The following is a 21,407-nucleotide window of genomic DNA, read 5'->3' as shown; positions in this document are numbered from 1 at the left end:
ATCTCGTCCTCTCTCAGGATCAGTAGGATTCATCTGTCATCACAGTCATCTCGTCCTCTCTCAGGATCAGTAGGATTCATCTGTCACACAGTCATCTCGTCCTCTCTCAGGATCAGTAGGATTCATCTGTCATCACAGTCATCTCTTCCTCTCTCAGGATCAGTAGGATTCATCTGTCATCACAGTCATCTCTCAGGTTCAGTAGGATTCATCTGTCATCACAGTCATCTCTCAGGATCAGTAGGATTCATCTGTCATCACAGTCATCTCGTCCTCTCTCAGGATCAGTAGTATTCATCTGTCATCACAGTCATCTCCTCCTCTCTCAGGATCAGTAGGATTCATCTGTCATCACAGTCATCTCTTCCTCTCTCAGGATCAGTAGGATTCATCTGTCATCACAGTCATCTCTCAGGTTCAGTAGGATTCATCTGTCATCACAGTCATCTCTCAGGATCAGTAGTATTCATCTGTCATCACAGTCATCTCGTCCTCTCTCAGGATCAGTAGGATTCATCTGTCATCACAGTCATCTCATCCTCTCTAAGGATCAGTAGGATTCATCTGTCATCTCGTCCTCTCTCAGACTCTCTGAGTATTATAGATTTAATCACAGCAATATTAAAACACGTTTCTCAGAGAATCCTTACTTGATATACAAACTAGATCAATGAGAGAGAATCTGGTGCTTACCGGTATCCAAGAGAGAATCTGGTGCTCACCGGTATCCAAGAGAGAATCTGGTGCTTACCGGTATACAAGAGAGAATCTGGTGCTTACCGGTATCCAAGAAAGAATCTGGTGCTTACCGGTATCCAAGAGAGAATCTGGTGCTTACCGGTATCCAAGAGAGAATCTGGTGCTCACCGGTATCTGGTGCTCACCGGTATCCAAGAGAGAATCTGGTGCTCACCGGTATCCAAGAGAGAATCTGGTGCTTACCGGTATACAAGAGAGAATCTGGTGCTTACCGGTATCCAAGAGAGAATCTGGTGCTTACCGGTATCCAAGAGAGAATCTGGTGCTTACCGGTATCCAAGAGAGAATCTGGTGCTCACCGGTATCTGGTGCTCACCGGTATCCAAGAGAGAATCTGGTGCTTACCGGTATCCAAGAGAGAATCTGGTGCTCACCGGTATCAAAGAGAGAATCTGGTGCTTACCGGTATCCAAGAGAGAATCTGGTGCTCACCGGTATCCAAGAGAGAATCTGGTGCTCACCGGTATCTGGTGCTCACCGGTATCAAAGAGAGAATCTGGTGCTTACCGGTATCCAAGAGAGAATCTGGTGCTCACCGGTATCTGGTGCTCACCGGTATCCAAGAGAGAATATGGTGCTTACCGGTATCCAAGAGAGAATCTGGTGCTCACCGGTATCCAAGAGAGAATCTGGTGCTTATCTTTATGAATATCTTTTAAAAAAACATGGATTAGAAAAAATGACCAACACATGACCAATGACCAACCAGCTCATGTTATAGACAGAAGCGTGCTCCATGGCAAACCAATCCAAATTCATCTCTCGGCATGTCCAGCCCACTCATTATCTCAGCCAATCATGACTAGTGGGAAGGTTGCTAATTTTTTCTGTGGCTGAACCAACTCGGTTCGTAATTTAACAATTTTATTCGTGGCATACGCGTTTGTTATTAAGGCAGGTGAAAGTTCACATGTTCCAGAAGGCATTTCTGCCACAAAAAAAAACGCATTTTGATCAAAATTAAAGTTTACGTTCAAATGGCTCTCCTGTGAAGTAGTGAGCCGCGACATACACCTAGTTTCCTGAAACGAGTCACAAATGTTATATAGATAAATGACAGCATCAGAAGAAAGACAAAAACTTCTAGAATATATCCCCAAATACAAGGAACAGGAACACTAAAGTACTTAAAAGCCTGAAATTAGAGACAACCAGGTAATAAGGTGGAGGTGGGAGGAGGAGGTGGAGGTGGTAGGTGGTAGGTGGTAGGTGGAGGTGGGAGGTGGAGGTGGGAGGTGGTAGGTGGAGGTGGTAGGTGGAGGTGGGAGGTGGAGGTGGGAGGTGGAGGTGGGAGGTGGTAGGTGGAGGTGGAGGTGGGAGATGGGAGGTGGGAGGTGGAGGTGGGAGGTGGGAGATGGAGGTGGGAGATGGGAGGTGGAGGTGGGAGGTGGGAGATGGGGGTGGGAGATGGAGGTGGGAGGTGGGAGATGGGAGATGGGAGATGGAGGTGGGAGGTGGTAGGTGGAGGTGGAGGTGGAGGTGGGAGGTGGTAGGTGGAGGTGGGAGGTGGAGGTGGGAGATGGGAGATGGGAGGTGGGAGGTGGAGGTGGGAGGTGGAGGTGGAGGTGGGAGATGGGAGGTGGGAGGTGGAGGGGGGAGCTGGGAGGTGGAGGTGGGAGATGGGAGATGGAGGTGGGAGGTGGGAGATGGGGGTGGGAGATGGAGGTGGGAGGTGGGAGATGGGAGATGGAGGTGGGAGGTGGAGGTGGTAGGTGGAGGTGGAGGTGGAGGTGGGAGGTGGTAGGTGGAGGTGGGAGGTGGAGGTGGGAGATGGGAGGTGGGAGATGGGAGGTGGGAGGTGGAGGTGTAGGTGGGAGGTGGGAGGTGGGAGATGGGAGGTGGGAGATGGGAGATGGGAGGTGGAAGATGGAGGTGGGAGATGGGAGATGGGAGGTGGGAGATGGAGGTGGGAGATGGGAGATGGGAGTGCCCATGTGTCTGTGTGAGTCTAATGAGAAGAAAGTGAGTGAGTGAGTGAGTGAGTGAGTGAGTGAGTGAGTGAGTGAGTGAGTGAGTGAGTGAGTGAGTGAGTGAGTGAGTGAGCGAGCGAGTGAGCGAGTGAGTGAGTGAGTGAGAAAAGCGGTTGTGAATGTCTGAGTCCGTGCGTGTCTGCCAGTAAGAGTTGTACCATAGAGACTGAGTTTACACTTTTGCACAGAGATGGGAAATACATTTACAAATAAATAATTAAATAATAAAGTCAACAAAAGCTGTGAAACTTCAGAAACATATTTTCATCCAATCATTTATTTGTTTGATTTAACGAGGCAAGTCGGTTAAGAACCAATTCTTATTTACAGTGGCGGCCTACCCCGGCCAAACCCGGACGACGCTGGGCCAATTGTGCGCCGCCCTATGGGACTCCCAATCAATGCTGGTTGTGATACAGCCTGGAGCCTCGGGGGCATTCCAATAGAGATATATCAAACTTTTTATGAACCACCAAAAGATTCATTACTATCATGTTGTAATTACTAATATATAAAGTGAATTTTCTGACACAAAAAGAGGGACTGATCTCGCTCCTACTGAAGCAGGGGGGTCAGAACAAATACCCTGTGTCTCCCTCACCCTTCAATGTTATGACACAAAAATATTGGCAAAATGTATTGCTCATATAATTAAAAGGGTCCTATCAGACATTATTCATCACAATCAGATAACTTTGAGAACGCAGGGAAATCAGGTATAATCTTGCAAAAAAATTTACTTTGGAGAATTCATGGCTCTACTATCTGGTTACCTGGTTAAATAAAGGTGAAAAAAAATCCAAATATAATTTTTTTACTTCTCTCTTAAAGCATAACGAAATTATATCTAAATCCAAACTGGTTTTCCAGCAGGCTACTATGAAAAACAAAAAGGGGTCTTTTTTTTTGCAGTTATACAGATTAAAACCAACCATTTCCAATGAATTGAAAATTGATCCCTATTTAAACTACCTTATTTTTTTAAATGAAGCCACACAGAGTTGGTTAAAATTACAATTTCATCCTCCAGTAGAGGCCGAACATATATTAGAGCAAATATTAGAGCAAATATTAGAGCAAATCATATGTCTCAACTGATAGAGGAAAGGACCATTTTCTTGGGATATTGTTTTTTAAGGAAGTTAGTATCATGTTCACAAATGACATTGTAAATAAGGAAGGTCAAATGATGGCACACAACCAGTTAACAAAAGGTATATGGAGACGTATGCTCAATACAATAATATAACCAGCTCATCGCAGCTCTGCCGCAAAAACACACACACACACACACACACACACACACACACACACACACACACACACACACACACACACACACACACACACACACACACACACACACACACACACACACACACACACACACACACACACACACGGTGTCGGTCCTCTCGGCTGATAATGGCTAGCGACAGGACCCTGTCTGTGTCTCTCTTCAGTCTGTGTGTAAAAGGATCACATCATCACCTCCAACACCTCGCCAACCAGAGGAGGGGGAAAACACAGAGGAAGAGGGGTGATGGAGAGATCAGAGTGACAGACAACAGAGACAGAGAGAGAGGTGTTGAGAGATAGATAGATGTGCTGAAGGTAATACTAGGCAGAGTGCAGATGCAGAGAATGAGAGAGAGAGTTGTTATGGTGATAGCTTGGTGGTGACATCAGCTCAACGACCACCTTTGAACCGTGAACTGAGAGAGCTAGGCTTCCATACTCAGATCCTAATTTTTTTTCTCTCTCTCTGTCTCTCTCTCTGTCTCTCTGTCTCTCTGTCTCTCTCTCTCTCTCTCTCTCTCTCTCTCTCTCTCTCTCTCTCTCTCTCTCTCTCTCTCTCTCTCTCTCTCTCTCTCTCTCTCTCTCTCTCTCTCTCTCTCTCTCTCTCTCTCTCTCTCTCTCTCTCTCTCTCTCTCTCTCTCTCTCTCTCTCTCTCTCTCTCTCTCTCTCTCTCTCTCTCTCTCTCTCTCTCTCTCTCTCTCTCTCTCTCTCTCTCTCTCTCTCTCTCTCTCTCTCTCTCTCTCTCTCTCCCTGTTTCACACATTAAATCATTTTCTGACCTCTTCTTGTATCATACGCAATCATCCATGATTCAGACCATACTTCATTAATCTAAACCAAGACACAGAAAAGGCCCATTCTGTTCCCCTTATAGGAGCCCCCTGACCAAAACACTCACAGTGTATATAACCCAGCTCCCTTCTGTCCCAATCCTAAGGTACTCACAGTGCATATAACACAGCTCCCTTCTGTCGCAATCCTAAGGGGAGCTGTCCCAGTCCTGCAGTACTCACAGCACATATAACCCAGCTCCCTTCTGTCCCAATCCTAAGGTACTCACAGTGTATATAACCCAGTTCCCTTCTGTTCCAATCCTAAGGTACTCACAGTGCATATAACCCAGCTCCCTTCTGTCCCAATCATAAGGTACTCACAGTGTATATAACCCAGCTCCCTTCTGTCCCAATCCTAAGGTACTCACAGTGCATATAACCCAGCTCCCTTCTGTCCCAGTCCTAAGGTACTCACAGCGCATATAACCCAGCTCCCTTCTGTCCCAGTCCTAAGGTACTCACAGTGTATATAACCCAGCTCCCTTCTGTCCCAATCCTAAGGTACTCACAGTGCATATAACCCAGCTCCCTTCTGTCCCAATCCTAAGGTACTCACAGTGCATATAACCCATCTCCCTTCTGTCCCAATCCTAAGGTACTCACAGTGTATATAACCCAGTTCCCTTCTGTTCCAATCCTAAGGTACTCACAGTGCATATAACCCATCTCCCTTCTGTCCCAATCCTAAGGTACTCACAGTGTATATAACCCAGTTCCCTTCTGTTCCAATCCTAAGGTACTCACAGTGCATATAACCCAGCTCCCTTCTGTCCCAATCCTAAGGTACTCACAGTGTATATAACCCAGTTCCCCTCTGTTCCAATCCTAAGGTACTCACAGTGCATATAACCCAGCTCCCCTCTGTCCCAATCCTAAGGTACTCACAGTGTATATAACCCAGTTCCCTTCTGTTCCAATCCTAAGGTACTCACAGTGCATATAACCCAGCTCCCTTCTGTCCCAATCCTAAGGTACTCACAGTGTATATAACCCAGCTCCCTTCTGTCCCAATCCTAAGGTACTCACAGTGCATATAACCCAGCTCCCTTCTGTCCCAGTCCTAAGGTACTCACAGCGCATATAACCCAGCTCCCTTCTGTCCCAGTCCTAAGGTACTCACAGTGCATATAACCCAGCTCCTTTCTGTCCCAGTCCTAAGGTACCCACTGTGCATATAACCCAGCTCCCTTCTGTCCCAGTCCTAAGGTACTCACAGTACATATAACACAGCTCCCTTCTGTCCCAATCCTAAGGGGAGCTGTCCCAGTCCTGCAGTACTCACAGCACATATAACCCAGCTCCCTTCTGTCCCAATCCTATGGTACTCACAGTGTATATAACCCAGCTCCCTTCTGTCCCAATCCTAAGGGGAGCTGTCCCAGTCCTGCAGTACTCACAGCACATATAACCCAGCTCCCTTCTGTCCCAATCCTAAGGGGAGCTGTCCCAGTCCTGCAGTACTCACAGCACATATAACCCAGCTCCCTTCTGTCCCAATCCTAAGGTACTCACAGTGCATATAACCCAGCTCCCTTCTGTCCCAGTCCTAAGTACTCCCATATAACCCAGCTCCTTTCTGTCCCAATCCTAAGGTACAAAGTGCATATAACCCAGCTCCCTTCTGTCCCAATCCTAAGGTACTCACAGCGCATATAACCCAGCTCCCTTCTGTCCCAATCCTAAGGTACTCACAGTGCATATAACCCAGCTCCCTTCTGTCCCAGTCCTAAGGTACTCACAGCGCATATAACCCAGCTCCCTTCTGTCCCAGTCCTAAAATACTCACAGTGCATATAACCCAGCTCCCTTCTGTCCCAGTCCTAAGGTACTGACAGTGCATATAACCCAGCTCCTTTCTGTCCCAGTCCTAAGGTACTCACAGTGTATATAACCCAGTTCCCTTCTGTTCCAATCCTAAGGTACTCACAGTGCATATAACCCAGCTCCCTTCTGTCCCAATCCTAAGGTACTCACAGTGTATATAACCCAGCTCCCTTCTGTCCCAATCCTAAGGTACTCACAGTGCATATAACCCAGCTCCCTTCTGTCCCAGTCCTAAGGTACTCACAGCGCATATAACCCAGCTCCCTTCTGTCCCAGTCCTAAGGTACTCACAGTGCATATAACCCAGCTCCTTTCTGTCCCAGTCCTAAGGTACCCACTGTGCATATAACCCAGCTCCCTTCTGTCCCAGTCCTAAGGTACTCACAGTACATATAACACAGCTCCCTTCTGTCCCAATCCTAAGGGGAGCTGTCCCAGTCCTGCAGTACTCACAGCACATATAACCCAGCTCCCTTCTGTCCCAATCCTATGGTACTCACAGTGTATATAACCCAGCTCCCTTCTGTCCCAATCCTAAGGGGAGCTGTCCCAGTCCTGCAGTACTCACAGCACATATAACCCAGCTCCCTTCTGTCCCAATCCCAAGGGGAGCTGTCCCAGTCCTGCAGTACTCACAGCACATATAACCCAGCTCCCTTCTGTCCCAATCCTAAGGTACTCACAGTGCATATAACCCAGCTCCCTTCTGTCCCAGTCCTAAGGTACTCACAGTGCATATAACCCAGCTCCTTTCTGTCCCAATCCTAAGGTACTCAAAGTGCATATAACCCAGCTCCCTTCTGTCCCAATCCTAAGGTACTCACAGCGCATATAACCCAGCTCCCTTCTGTCCCAATCCTAAGGTACTCACAGTGCATATAACCCAGCTCCCTTCTGTCCCAGTCCTAAGGTACTCACAGTGTATATAACCCAGCTCCCTTCTGTCCCAATCCTAAGGTACTCACAGTGCATATAACCCAGCTCCCTTCTGTCCCAGTCCTAAGGTACTCACAGCGCATATAACCCAGCTCCCTTCTGTCCCAGTCCTAAGGTACTCACAGTGTATATAACCCAGCTCCCTTCTGTCCCAATCCTAAGGTACTCACAGTGCATATAACCCAGCTCCCTTCTGTCCCAATCCTAAGGTACTCACAGTGCATATAACCCATCTCCCTTCTGTCCCAAAGGTAACACAGTGTATATAACCCAGTTCCCTTCTGTTCCAATCCTAAGTACTCACAGTGCATATAACCCATCTCCTTCTGTCCCAATCCTAAGGTACTCACAGTGTATATAACCCAGTTCCCTTCTGTTCCAATCCTAAGGTACTCACAGTGCATATAACCCAGCTCCCTTCTGAAAAGGTACTCACAGTGTATATAACCCAGTTCCCTCTGTTCCAATCCTAAGGTACTCACAGTGCATATAACCCAGCTCCCCTCTGTCCCAATCCTAAGGTACTCACAGTGATATAACCCAGTTCCCTTCTGTTCCAATCCTAAGGTACTCACAGTGCATATAACCCAGCTCCCTTCTGTCCCAATCCTAAGGTACTCACAGTGTATATAACCCAGCTCCCTTCTGTCCCAATCCTAAGGTACTCACAGTGCATATAACCCAGCTCCCTTCTGTCCCAGTCCTAAGGTACTCACAGCGCATATAACCCAGCTCCCTTCTGTCCCAGTCCTAAGGTACTCACAGTGCATATAACCCAGCTCCTTTCTGTCCCAGTCCTAAGGTTCACTGTGCATATAACCCAGCTCCCTTCTGTCCCAGTCCTAAGGTACTCACAGTACATATAACACAGCTCCCTTCTGTCCCAATCCTAAGGGGAGCTGTCCCAGTCCTGCAGTACTCACAGCACATATAACCCAGCTCCCTTCTGTCCCAATCCTATGGTACTCACAGTGTATATAACCCAGCTCCCTTCTGTCCCAATCCTAAGGGGAGCTGTCCCAGTCCTGCAGTACTCACAGCACATATAACCCAGCTCCCTTCTGTCCCAATCCTAAGGGGAGCTGTCCCAGTCCTGCAGTACTCACAGCACATATAACCCAGCTCCCTTCTGTCCCAATCCTAAGGTACTCACAGTGCATATAACCCAGCTCCCTTCTGTCCCAGTCCTAAGGTACTCACAGTGCATATAACCCAGCTCCTTTCTGTCCCAATCCTAAGGTACTCAAAGTGCATATAACCCAGCTCCCTTCTGTCCCAATCCTAAGGTACTCACAGCGCATATAACCCAGCTCCCTTCTGTCCCAATCCTAAGGTACTCACAGTGCATATAACCCAGCTCCCTTCTGTCCCAGTCCTAAGGTACTCACAGCGCATATAACCCAGCTCCCTTCTGTCCCAGTCCTAAAATACTCACAGTGCATATAACCCAGCTCCCTTCTGTCCCAGTCCTAAGGTACTGACAGTGCATATAACCCAGCTCCTTTCTGTCCCAGTCCTAAGGTACTCACTGTGCATATAACCCAGCTCCCTTCTGTCCCAGTCCTAAGGTACTCACAGTGCATATAACCCAGCTCCCTTCTGTCCCAGTCCTAAGGTACTCACAGTGCATATAACCCAGCTCCCTTATGGGGCTTCCAGATGAGGCTGATGCCATAGGGTGCCACATCGCTCCAGAGGGGGTGGAGAGGGGTGACAGCCGAACTACCTTGCCAAAGAACACAGCCTCCCTAGCAGCTGGAGAGAAGGACGTACTCTGACTCCTGCTCCGACAGGAGAGAGAGACGAGAGGACAGAGAGGGACGGATAGAGGAAAGAGAGGGAGGGACGAAGGGAAAAGGAGGGAGAGAGGCAAAGTCCACCCGCGTCGTTTATGGGATTAACCAGATTATTCTCTGATCAATCCCAGAGGAAGCGATTACAGTCGCGGATCAACTCGTTTAACTCTAGAATTCCTCCCCTCTATATCTGAAATGAGGATCTCTCTTTTCTCTCTCCTCTCTTCTTTAGGCACGTCCGTAAGTTCCCAGGATGCCTTTTTTTTGTAATTAGGGCAGCATACATGCCTGTTAGCGCTGTGTTGGCACACTGCACGTCGCCTGTGTGTGTGTCCCTGTCACTCCGTGCCTTAGAGCCAAAAGAGTCCAGCATGGTGTGTGTGTGTGTGTGTGTGTGTGTGTGTGTGTGTGTGTGTGTGTGTGTGTGTGTGTGTGTGTGTGTGTGTGTGTGTGTGTGTGTGTGTGTGTGTGTGTGTGTGTGTGTGTGTGCGCGCATGCACGAGTGTGTATGTGCGTGTCGTCTAACAAGCCTTGCATTCCTGGAACTGTCTATTCCTATGTATGTGTCTCGGTACAGAAAACAGTACGGACCTAGAGCGAAATGTGTGCACTCAAAACAAGACCCAAGACCAAGACATTTAAAGGAACACACACTGAAAATCAACTACAATGAATGACTTCCTTCAGCAGCCCATAGCACCTGACTGACAGTGAAGTTAAGCTAGCATGCCTGGAGGCTCTGCTCCCTATAGAGTAGAGACCGGAGCAGCTGTCATACCAGTCTATTACACCCAACAAATCTTCAGGGAACAGCTCAAATAATACACACCTCTTCACAGTCATGTGGAGTTGGAATAATAAGCGATGGCCCACATAAAACACATCGCCCTGAAAGACATAATTAGGATATTCATGAAGACATTTTGCACATTGAGAGGTTAATGTGTTTCCTCATTGGAGAAATGAAACAGTGAATTCAAAACAAAGCTTCAGGGTAATAATGATGTTTGTGTGTGTGTTTTCCTAAAAGCACTGACAGAAGAAGCTGACTCACATAGGCTTTTAATTCAATTTGATCTGAGGAGGTACGGGGAGGAGGCAGTTTAGTTTTCAAACCTCCCTCTGTCCCTGAGGTACGAGGAGGAGGGAGTTTAGTTTTCATACCTCCCTCTGTCCCTGAGGTATGAGGAGGAGGCAGTTGAGTTTTCATACCTCCCTCTGTCCTTGAGGTACGAGGAGGAGGCAGTTTAGTTTTCATACCTCCCTCTGTCCCTGAGGTACAAGGAGGAGGCAGTTTAGTTTTCATACCTCCCTCTGTCCCTGAGGTACAAGGAGGAGGCAGTTTAGTTTTCATACCTCCCTCTGTCCCCGAGGTACAAGGAGGAGGCAGTTTAGTTTTCATACCTCCCTCTGTCTTTGAGGTACGAGGAGGAGGCAGTTTAGTTTTCAAACCTCCCTCTGTACCTGAGGTACGAGGAGGAGGCAGTTTAGTTTTCATACCTCCCTCTGTCCCTGAGGTACAAGGAGGAGGCAGTTTAGTTTTCATACCTCCCTCTGTCCCTGAGGTACAAGGAGGAGACAGTTTAGTTTTCATACTTCCCTCTGTCCCTGAGGTACGAGGAGGCAGTTTAGGTTTCATACCTCCCTCTGTCCCTGAGGTACAAGGAGGAGGCAGTTTAGTTTTCATACCTCCCTCTGTCCCTGAGGTACGAGGAGGCAGGTTAGTTTTCATACCTCCCTCTGTCTTTGAGGTACGAGGAGGCAGGTTAGTTTTCATACCTCCCTCTGTCCCTGAGGTACAAGGAGGAGGCAGTTTAGTTTTCATACCTCCCTCTGTCCCTGAGGTACGAGGAGGCAGGTTAGTTTTCATACTTCCCTCTGTCCCTGAGGTACAAGGAGGAGGCAGTTTAGTTTTCATACCTCCCTCTGTCCCTGAGGTACGAGGAGGCAGTTTAGTTTTCATACCTCCCTCTGTCCCTGAGGTACGAGGAGGCAGTTTAGTTTTCATACCTCCCTCTGTCCCTGAGGTACAAGGAGGAGGCAGTTTAGTTTTCATACCTCCCTCTGTCTTTGAGGTACGAGGAGGAGGCAGTTTAGTTTTCATACCTCCCTCTCTCCATGCTCTCTAATAGCGCTGGCTGGACACTGTGTATTTTGGCAGGGAGGAGGACTCAAACATGTGACATCTTTTGTAACCCTGTGTGTTTTCAAGGAAAATAACTGACAGACAGGGATAATAGATATCAGAGAAATAAAATTAAAACGATGAGACTGACAGACAGGGATAATAGATACCAGAGAAATAAAAAAAACAGAGAAGACTTGATAGACAGGGATAATAGATATCAGAGAAATAAAATTAAAATGATAAGACTGACAGACAGGGATAATAGATACCAGAGGGGGGAAAAATGAGAGACGGACAGTCAGCTGTGAAGCAATCAGTGTGTGTGTGTTTAACTGTGTGCACGGGTGTGTATGTGCATGTGTCTGTCCATGCGTCTGTGTGAGTGTGATCGTGCGTGTGATGGGTTGGACTGACATGGCACTCTGAGCCCTCAAAATAGATATGTGGAGCTGCATTCTGTTCTGTGTAGAGCAGAGGGGCAGAGCAGAGATGAGGGGTGGAGGAGAGATGAGGAGCGGAGGAGAGAGGGGGCCAGCAGCCCAGGGGGCAAGGGGTCTGTGAGGCACGTTGCTTGACTAAAGCAAGAATTAAAGCGTCAACACTTTGACCTTCTTCACTAATGAGTAATTACTGACAATTAGCTGAAAGAACACTCCCCTCCCTCTTACCCCCATACCTCCCCTTGAGACTCCTCTAAAACACACACACACACAGGGTTTCTGTTAGCCAGCAATTGATGGCTTTTAGCCGATAAATAAAACTGTTGCCCGATCTGTTGCTGGCCAAAATGACTGGGAAGAAATAAATTCCATTGTATGTACATTTGACCAGTCATGTTTATTGGTCTGTAGGTTCATTTGCATAATTTAGTGGAATTAAATTAGCTTGTGTGTATTTTCGGTAGTCATCATGTATCTTATTTATCCAACACAACGAATCACATGTGCACAGCATACAGAGCCTATTTTGAGCAGGATTTCTCCTGAGGCACGTCAGCTGGTTGCGGCTGGAGTAAAATGTGCTTTCATTGCGCAACCATTTTAAATGCAATCGCGTGTTAAAAACAGTTTTGATGCACACTTAAAAGAAGATACTATGTTTATTTCTAAACTGGCAATTGAAGCACACATCTCATTCACCATTCAAGGGCAGGCAACAGGCTATCAGCGCTTCACCCACCACTTTACAATGTGAGCTGGAGGCAGAACGCATTTTCAAAACACTTAATTGTTTGAAACCTAAATGTTTTATTTCCTATTATGAGGCATGTCTTACATTGCTTCAACATGGCCTTCAAGGCGAAATCTGATCATTAAAACGTGGAGGCAATTATTTTATAAAGACTTCATAGGTGGCGCGTGAGTTTCAGGCTTACAATTTATCCTACAATTTCTACCGTTCTGCGTTCCATTTCTGATTGTCATATGCGCATTTTCATGGAACAGTTTAATTTCAAAAACAACGTTTTCGTTTCTTTTAGTCATTGCCAAGTGGATAATCATAAAAATTAGAATGAAAATGATAAAAATCTAACAGTTCAAAGTCAATTCATGCGAGATCACCAGCCACTTGGACTGTAACGGTTTTCATTATAGGATGAGGATGAGGAAGAGTAGTCGGACCAAAGCGCAGCGTGGTAAGTGTTCAAATTATTTATTGAACTGAACACTAAATACAAAAATAACAAGAGAATAATTGAAACCGAAACAGTCCCGTAAAGTGCAAACACTGATACGGGAAACATAGAACACAAAAACATAGAATGCCCACCCCAACTCACGCCCTTAGGATCTCTAAGGTCAGGGCGTGACATGGACACATTGATACTAGAGGTCGACGGATTATGATTTTTCAACGCCTCTATACCGATTATTGGAGGACCAAAAAAGTCGATACAGATTAATCTGCCGATTTAAAAAAAATGTATTTATTTATTTGTAATAATGACAATTACAACAATACTGAATGCAGACTTTTATTTTAACTTAATATAATACATCAATCAAATCAATTTAGCCTCAAATAAATAATGAAACATGTTCAATTTGGTTTAAATAATGCAAAGACAAACTGTTGGAGAAGAAAGTAAAAGTGCAATATGTGCCATGTAAGAAAGCTAACGTTTCAGTTTATTGCTCAGAACATGAGAACATATGAAAGCTGGTGGTTCCTTTTAACATGAGTCTTCAATATTCCCAGGTAAGAAGTTTTAGGTTGTAGTTATTACAGGAATCATAGGACCATTTCCCTCTATACCATTTGTATTTCATTAACCTTTGACTATTAGATGTTCTTATAGGCACTTTGGTATTGCCAGTGTAACAGTATAGCTTCCGTGTATAGCTTCCGTGTATATATATGTATATTGTTCACGTTATCATCTTTATTAAAGATGTTCAACCATAACCACGCTGCATTTTGGTCCTCCTCTCCTTCCCAGGAAGAAAACCGTTACACCCTGGGCTCGAACCAGCAACACAACGACAACAGCCACCATCGAAGCAGCGTTACCCATGCAGAGCAAGGTGAACAACTACTAGAAGGATTAGAGCGAGTGACGTTTGAGACGCTATTAGCGAGCTAACTAGCTAGCCATTTCACTTCAGTTACACCAGCCTCATCATGGGAGTTGATAGGCTTGAAGTCATAAACAGCGCAATGCTTGACGCACAACAAAGAGCTGCTGGCTAAACGCACTAAAGTGCTGTTTGAATTCATGTTTACTCGCCTGCTTCTGCCTACCGCCGCTCAGTCAGACACTTAGATACTTGTATGCTTGTATGCTCAGTCAGATTATATGCAACGCAGGACACGCTAGATAATATCTAGTAATATCATCAACCGTGTGTAGTTAACTAGTGATTATGATTGATTGTTTATTATAAGATAAGTTTAATGCTAGCTAGCAACTTACCTTGGCTTACTGCATTCGTGTAACAGGAAGTCTCCTTGTGGAGTGCAACGAGAGAGAGAGGCAGGTCGTTATTAACTGTAGTTAACTGTAAGGTTGCAAGATTGGATCCCCCGAGCTGACAAGGTGAAAATCTGTCGTTCTGCCCCTGAACAAGGCAGTTAACCCACTGTTCCTGGGCCGTCATTGAAAATAAGAAAGTGTTCTTAACTGACTTGCCTAGTTAAATAAAGGTATAATATATATATATATATATATATATGCAGTGGAGCAAACAAGTATTTAGTCAGCCACCAATTGTGCAAGTTCTCCCACTTAAAAATATGAGAGGCCTGTAATTTTCATCAAAGGTACACATCAACTATGACAGACAAAATGAGGAAAAGAAATCCAGAATCACATTGTAGGATTTTTTTATGAATTTATTTTCAAATTATGGTGGAAAATAAGTATTTGGTCAATAACAAAAGTTTATCTCAAACTTTGTTATATACCCTTTGTTGGCAATGACAGAGGTCAAACGTTTTCTTTAAGTCTTCACAAGGTTTTCACACACTGTTGCTGGTATTTTGGTCCATTCCTCCATGCAGATCTCCTCTAGAGCAGTGATGTTTTGGGGCTGTTGCTGGGCAACACAGACTTTCAACTCCCTCCAAAGATTTTCTATGGGGTTGAGATCTGGAGACTGGCTAGGCCACTCCAGGACCTTGAAATGCTTCTTACGAAGCCACTCCTTTGTTGCCCGGGCGGTGTGTTTGGGATCATTGTCATGCTGAAAGACCCAGCCACGTTTCATCTTCAATGCCCTTGCTGATGGAAGGAGGTTTTCACTCAAAATCTCACGATACATGGCCACATTCATTCTTTCCTTTACACGGATCAGTCGTCCTGGTCCCTTTGCATAAAAACAGCCCCAAAGCATGATGTTTCTACCCCTATGCTTCACAGTAGGTATGGTGTTCTTTGGATGCAACTCAGCATTCTTTGTCCTCCAAACACGACGAGATGAGTTTTTACCCAAAATTTCTATTTTGGTTTCATCTGACCATATGACATTCTCCCAATCTTCTTCTGGATCATCAAAAGCTCTCTAGCAAACTTCAGACGGGCCTGGACATGTACTGGCTTAAGCAGAGGGACACGTCTGGCACTGCAGGATTTGAGTCCCTGGCGGCGTAGTGTGTTACTGATGGTAGGCTTTGTTACTTTGCTCCCAGCTCTCTGCAGGTCATTCACTAGGTCCCCCCGTGTGGTTCTGGGATTTTTGCTCACCGTTCTTGTGATCATTTTGACCCCACGGGTGAGATCTTGCGTGGAGCCCCAGATCGAGGGAGATTATCAGTGGTCTTGTATGTCTTCCATTTCCTAATACTTGCTCCCACAGTTGATTTCTTCAAACCAAGCTGCTTACCTATTGCAGATTCAGTCTTCCCAGCCTGGTGCAGGTCTACAATTCAATTTTGTTTCTGGTGTCCTTTGACAGCTCTTTGGTCTTGGCCATAGTGGAGTTTGGAGTGTGACTGTTTGAGGTTGTGGACATGTGTCTTTTATACTGATAACAACTTCAAACAGGTGCCATTAATACAGGTAACGAGTGGAGAACAGAGGAGCCTCTTAAAGAAGTTACAGGTCTGTGAGAGCCAGAAATCGTGCTTGTTTGTAGGTAACCAAATACTTATTTTCCACCATAATTTGCAAATAAATTCATTACAAATCCTACAATGTGATTTTCTGGATTTTTTTTCAAAATTTTGTCAGTCATAGTTGAAGTGTACCTATGATGAAAATTACAGGCCTCTCTCATCTTTTTAAGTGGGAGAACTTGCACAATTGGTGGCTGACTAAATACTTTTTTGCCCCACTGTGTATATATATCGCAGTTCTGATGTCTATATATATATATATATAAGAAATTGGCAAATCGGCGCCCAAAAATACAGATTTCCGGTTGTTATGAAAACTTGAAATCGGCCCTAAATAAATTGCTAATCTGTCTTTGCCTTCCGTCCTGCTAGCTAATATTCAATCGCTGGAAAATAAATGGGTTGAACTGAAAGCACGTATATCCTACCAACGGGACATTAAATCTGTAATATCTTATGTTTCACCGAGTCTCTCTCATCTTTTTAAGTGGGAGAACTTGCACAATTGGTGGCTGACTAAATACTTTTTTGCCCCACTGTGTATATATATCGCAGTTCTGATGTCCATATATATATATATATATAAAAATTGGCAAATCGGCGCCCAAAAATACAGATTTCCGGTTGTTATGAAAACTTGAAATCGGCCCTAAATAAATCGACCTCTAGTATGTACCATATTGTAGTTTGGAAAATAAATAAATGTGACTCAGAATGAGTAGTGATGTTTTGGGGCTGTTGCTGGGCAACATAATGATGATTGTTTCCAGCATAAGGGCTGTTTTCCTAAAGAAGTTAAATCTGCTTCATGTTTTGTATCCTTGACACAATAGTAAGGAGTATCGCGATACTGGTATCGTCCTGGCTCTTGTAAAAGTGTCAAGACATCCAAGCACTGTATAGCAGAAAAGACAATGTGCCAAAATGGGCATGTGACGAAGCATATGAATGCGAGGGCCTATTTAAATATGAAACCAACCCAGCCTGTGAATAACAAACTCCCAAGTTGACTCTCCCTCTATTGACCCCCCCGGTAATACCAAGCCATACAGGTGTGGGTGTGTCGACAAAGACATATTTGCACAAGGATTCTGCCATTTCATACCAACTGCAGTTCAAAACTGTCATATGTATTAGCAGACGGCACACAATAGATGTGCACTATGGAGCCTGGTAAAAGCCTATTGGAGTGTGAGTGAGTGAGTGAGTGAGTGAGTGAGTGAGTGAGTGAGTGAGTGAGTGAGTGAGTGAGTGAGTGAGTGAGTGAGTGAGTACATGTAGAGTGGGTATCCATGATGACGTCGGAGGGGATGGCTAACGTCTTATTGGCTCTTAACCAGCCAAGTTATTTTGTTAGTTTTTTTGCGTTGTTTGTAACTTGTTTTGTACATAATGTTGCTGCTAATGAAAAGAGCTTCTGGACATCAGAACTGCGATTATTCATCTAAGATTAGAAGAAGAGTTTCTCTTCAATGAGTCAGAGGGGAGGGATATACTACAGACACCGAACCATTACCGATCCCCGTAATTCCCTGGAGAAGGAAACAGAGATTTTGCGGAAAAATATTGGGGTGCCTCGTGAGCATCAGGCGACAAATTGCTAATCTGTCTTTGCCTTCCGTCCTGCTAGCTAATATTCAATCGCTGGAAAATAAATGGGTTGAACTGAAAGCACGTATATCCTACCAACGGGACATTAAATCTGTAATATCTTATGTTTCACCGAGTCGTGGCTGAACGACGACATTAAGAACATACAGGTGGCAGGTTATACACTCTATCGGCAGGGCAGAACAGCAGCCTCTGGGTAAGACATGGGGCGGTGGCCTATGCATATATGTAAACAACAGCTGGTGCACGATATCTAAGGAAGTCTCGAGGCTTTTCTCGCCTTAGGTAGAGTACCTCATGATAAGTTTTAGACCACACTATCTTCCTAGAGAATGTTCATCTGTATTTTTCGTAGCTGTCTACATACAACCACAGACAGACGCTGGCACTAAAACCTCACACAATGAGCTGTATACCGCCATATGCAAACAGGAGAATGCTCATCCAGAGGCGCTCCTAGTGGCCGGGGACTTTAATGCAGGGAAACTTAAATCAGTTTTACCTCATTTCGATCAGCATGTTAAATGTGCAACCAGAAGGGAAAAAAACTCTGGACCACCTTTACTTCACACACAGAAAAGCATACAAACCTCTCCCTCACCCTCCATTTGGCAAATCTGACCATAATTATATCCTCCTGATTCCTGCTTACAAGGAAAAATTTAAGCAGTGAACACCAGTGACTCTGTCTATAAAAAGATGAAGCAGATGCTAAACTACAAGACTGTTTCACAGCACAGACTGGAATATTCCTCCGATGGCATTGAGGAGTACATCACATCAGTCACTGGCTTTATCAATAAGTTAACGTTGTCCCCACTGTGACTGTACGTACATACCCCAACCAGAAGCCATGGATTACAGAGAACATTTGCACTGAGCTAAAGGGTAGAGCCGCCGGTTTCAAGGAGAGGGAATCTAACCCGGAAGCTTCTAAGAAATCCCGCTATGCCCTCAGACGAACCATCAAACAGGCAAAGCGTCAATACAGGACTAAGATCGAATCGTACAACACTGGCTCTGACACTTGCCGGATGTGGCAAGGCTTGTAAACTATTACAGACTACAAACGGAAGCACAGCCTACCAGACGAGCTAAATAACTTCTATGCTCGCTTTGAGGTAAGTAACACTGCAACATGCATGAGAGCATCAGCTGTTCCGGGCGACTGTGTGATCACGCTCTCCGTAGCCGATGTGAGTAAGACCTTTAAACATGTCAACAAGGCCGGATTACCAGGATGTGTACTCCGAGCATGCGCTGACAAAGTGGCAAATGTCTTCACTGACATTTTCAACCTCTCCCTGTCTAAGTCTGTAATACAAACATGTTTCAAGAAGACCACCAAAGTCCCTGTGCCCAAGAACAATGCAATGAAAAAATGAAATGCTTTGAAAGGCTGGTCATGGCTCACAACACCATTATCCCAGAAACCCTAGACCCACTCCAATTTGCACACCGCACCAACAAATCCACAGATGATGCAATCTCTATTGCACTCCACACTGCCCTTTCCCACCTGGACAAAAAGAACACCTATATGAGAACGCTATTCATTGACTACAGCTCAGCGTTCAACACCATAGTACCCTCAACGCTCATCACTAAGCTAAGGCCCCTGGGACGAAACACCTCCGTCTGCAACTGGAACCTGGACTTCGTGACGGGCCGCCCCCAGGTGGTGAGCTAGGTAAAAACACATCCACCACGCTGATCCTCAAAACAGGGGCCCATCAGGGGTGCGTGCTCTGTCCCCTCCTGTACTCCCTGTTCACTCATGACAGCACGGCCAGGCACGACTCCAACACCATCATTATATTTGCAGATGACACAACAGTCAACACTGATTACCGACGATGAGACAGCCTATAGGGAGGAGGTCAGAGGCCTGACCGTGTGGTGTCAGGACAACAACCTCTCACTCAACGTGATCAAGAAAACGAGATGATTGTGGACTATAGGAAAAGGAGAACCGAGCACGCCCCCATTCTCATCGACGAGGCTGTAAAGGAGCAGGTTGAGAGCTTCAAGTTCCTTGGCATCCACATCTCCAACAAACTAACATGTTCAAAGCACACCAAGACAGTCGTGAAGAGGGCACGACAAAACCTATTCCCCTCCAGGAGACTGAAAAGATTTGGCAAGGGTCCTCAGATCCTCAAAAGATTTTTCAGCTGCACCATCGAGAGCATTGTGACGGGTTGCATCACTGCCTGGTATGGCAACTGCTCGGCCTCCAGAGGGTAGTGCGTACGGCCCAGTACATCACCGGGGCCAAGCTTCCAGCCATCCAGCACCTCTATACCAGGCGGTGTCAGAGGAAGGCCCTAAGAATTGTAAAAGACTCCAGCCACCCCAGTCATAGACTGTTCTCTATTATGCTACCGCACGGCAAGCGAAGCACCAAGCCTAGGTCCATGAGGCTTCTAAAGAGCTTCTACCCCCAAGCCATAAGACTCCTGAACAGCAAATCAAATGGCTACCCAGGATATCTGCATTGCCCCCCCCCCCTTTCTACGCTATTGTTATTTAATTGCAAGGTATTGTTGTATTCGGCGCATGTGACAAATACAATTTGATTTGGTTACTCAAACAGAAAACTGGAGGATCATTGACCCTTGGCAGCAGTTAAACAAGAGTTCAGAGTGCTACTGTCAACCAGTCCTGGTGGGACCCCTCTCTCTCCTCTCTCTTTCTCACTCTCTTCTCTCTCTCTCTTTCTCTCTCTTCCCTCTCCCCTTTTCTCTCTCTCTTCTCTCTTGCTTCCCTCTCTCTTCTTTCTCTCTCTTCTCTCTCTTTCTCACTCTCTCTTTCTCTCTCTTCTCTCTCACTTCCCTCTCTCTTTCTCACTCTCTCTCTTCTCTCTCACTTCCCTCTCTCTTTCTCACTCTCTCTTATCTCTCTCTCTTCTCTCTCTTTCTCACTCTCTCTTCTCTCTCTCTCTTCTCTCTCACTTCCCTCTCTTTCTCACTCTCTCTTATCTCTCTCTCTTATCTCTCTTTTCTCCCTCTTCTCTCTGACTCTTTCTTTCCCATTCCAAAACTTATTTTCCACCCTATCTCCGTTGACTGTCTTTATCTCCAGGACTTCCACAGATCTGCGAGTTCTGTGCATATCGTTCCCTGAACAGCAGCAGCAGAGTGAATGCCTGCACGTCTGTGAACCCCCAGACTGATGGGAAACCACAGAAATGCCAAAAAGCAAGAACATTTATAACTTGGCATAATCCATAGAAGTTCTCCAAACTTTATTAAACTATGATGTGCTGCTGAGTCCGACCTCTCCCTGATTTGATTCATAGAATTAGGAATTGGAATGCTAGAATGGACATGAATCTTCTTATAGATGTGATAAAGGTCAGCTATTTTGGTCAGGGAATTGGTCAACCATGATTTGCCATTGCTGTGTGAGATAATGAACTTGAAGAATGTTCCTGTACTGTATGTTTGTTAGCTAGCCACCTTTAGAGGAATTATTCTATACAGGTTTTTAATAAACTGACGATATGCCAACCTTCCGTTCAACCAATGCAGTCAATCCACAGCCAGACACTGGCTGAAATCAGTTGTTGACAGGACTCAGACAAGTTGTGAATGCAACAAATACTGATATTGTATCATATAACAGCATTCACAGCTTTCCAAGAAAAATAATTTAGACATTTATGGTCTGTTTACATATATTTTAGAGGCTATTT

General features: G+C 45.5%; 1 protein-coding gene and 1 long non-coding RNA gene across 39 annotated transcripts in view; one reads left to right on the top strand and one right to left on the bottom strand.

The window, feature by feature from the left end:
• The window catches only part of rxrgb (retinoid X receptor, gamma b), a 97,977-nt gene that overhangs the window by 73,779 nt on the left and 2,791 nt on the right, over nucleotides 1–21,407 (bottom strand). Inside the window, exon 1 of one of the 38 annotated variants that reach the window (XM_052465680.1) lies at nucleotides 9,245–9,687. The exons of 1 other annotated variant lie outside the window; for it this stretch is intronic. In XM_052465680.1, the coding sequence (XP_052321640.1) occupies nucleotides 9,245–9,308 (64 nt within the window). In that variant the 5' untranslated portion in view covers nucleotides 9,309–9,687. Of the gene's footprint in view, nucleotides 1–5,135; nucleotides 5,153–5,229; nucleotides 5,247–5,370; nucleotides 5,388–5,417; nucleotides 5,427–5,511; nucleotides 5,521–5,605; nucleotides 5,623–5,699; nucleotides 5,715–5,793; nucleotides 5,811–5,887; nucleotides 5,905–5,981; nucleotides 5,995–6,373; nucleotides 6,391–6,553; nucleotides 6,571–6,647; nucleotides 6,665–6,694; nucleotides 6,708–6,788; nucleotides 6,806–6,882; nucleotides 6,900–6,976; nucleotides 6,990–7,368; nucleotides 7,429–7,556; nucleotides 7,574–7,650; nucleotides 7,668–7,791; nucleotides 7,809–7,838; nucleotides 7,848–7,925; nucleotides 7,935–8,018; nucleotides 8,036–8,103; nucleotides 8,119–8,196; nucleotides 8,214–8,290; nucleotides 8,308–8,384; nucleotides 8,398–8,774; nucleotides 8,835–8,962; nucleotides 8,980–9,056; nucleotides 9,074–9,103; nucleotides 9,117–9,197; nucleotides 9,688–21,407 lie in introns of those variants that run through there. 36 more of the 38 variants (XM_052465681.1, XM_052465685.1, XM_052465756.1 and 33 more) reach the window with 36 other exon arrangements.
• On the top strand, nucleotides 5,524–6,820 carry LOC127908235 (uncharacterized). Its single transcript, XR_008066430.1, has 3 exons — nucleotides 5,524–5,644; nucleotides 5,739–5,832; nucleotides 6,734–6,820. It is a non-coding gene; the product is annotated as an uncharacterized LOC127908235 (long non-coding RNA).

This window comes from Oncorhynchus keta, chromosome 1 (assembly GCF_023373465.1).
Source record: "Oncorhynchus keta strain PuntledgeMale-10-30-2019 chromosome 1, Oket_V2, whole genome shotgun sequence".
In the NCBI taxonomy this organism is placed as follows: Eukaryota; Metazoa; Chordata; class Actinopteri; order Salmoniformes; family Salmonidae; genus Oncorhynchus; species Oncorhynchus keta.
Note: the sequence above shows the minus strand (reverse complement) of the source record. Positions and strands in the feature narration are given on the sequence as shown.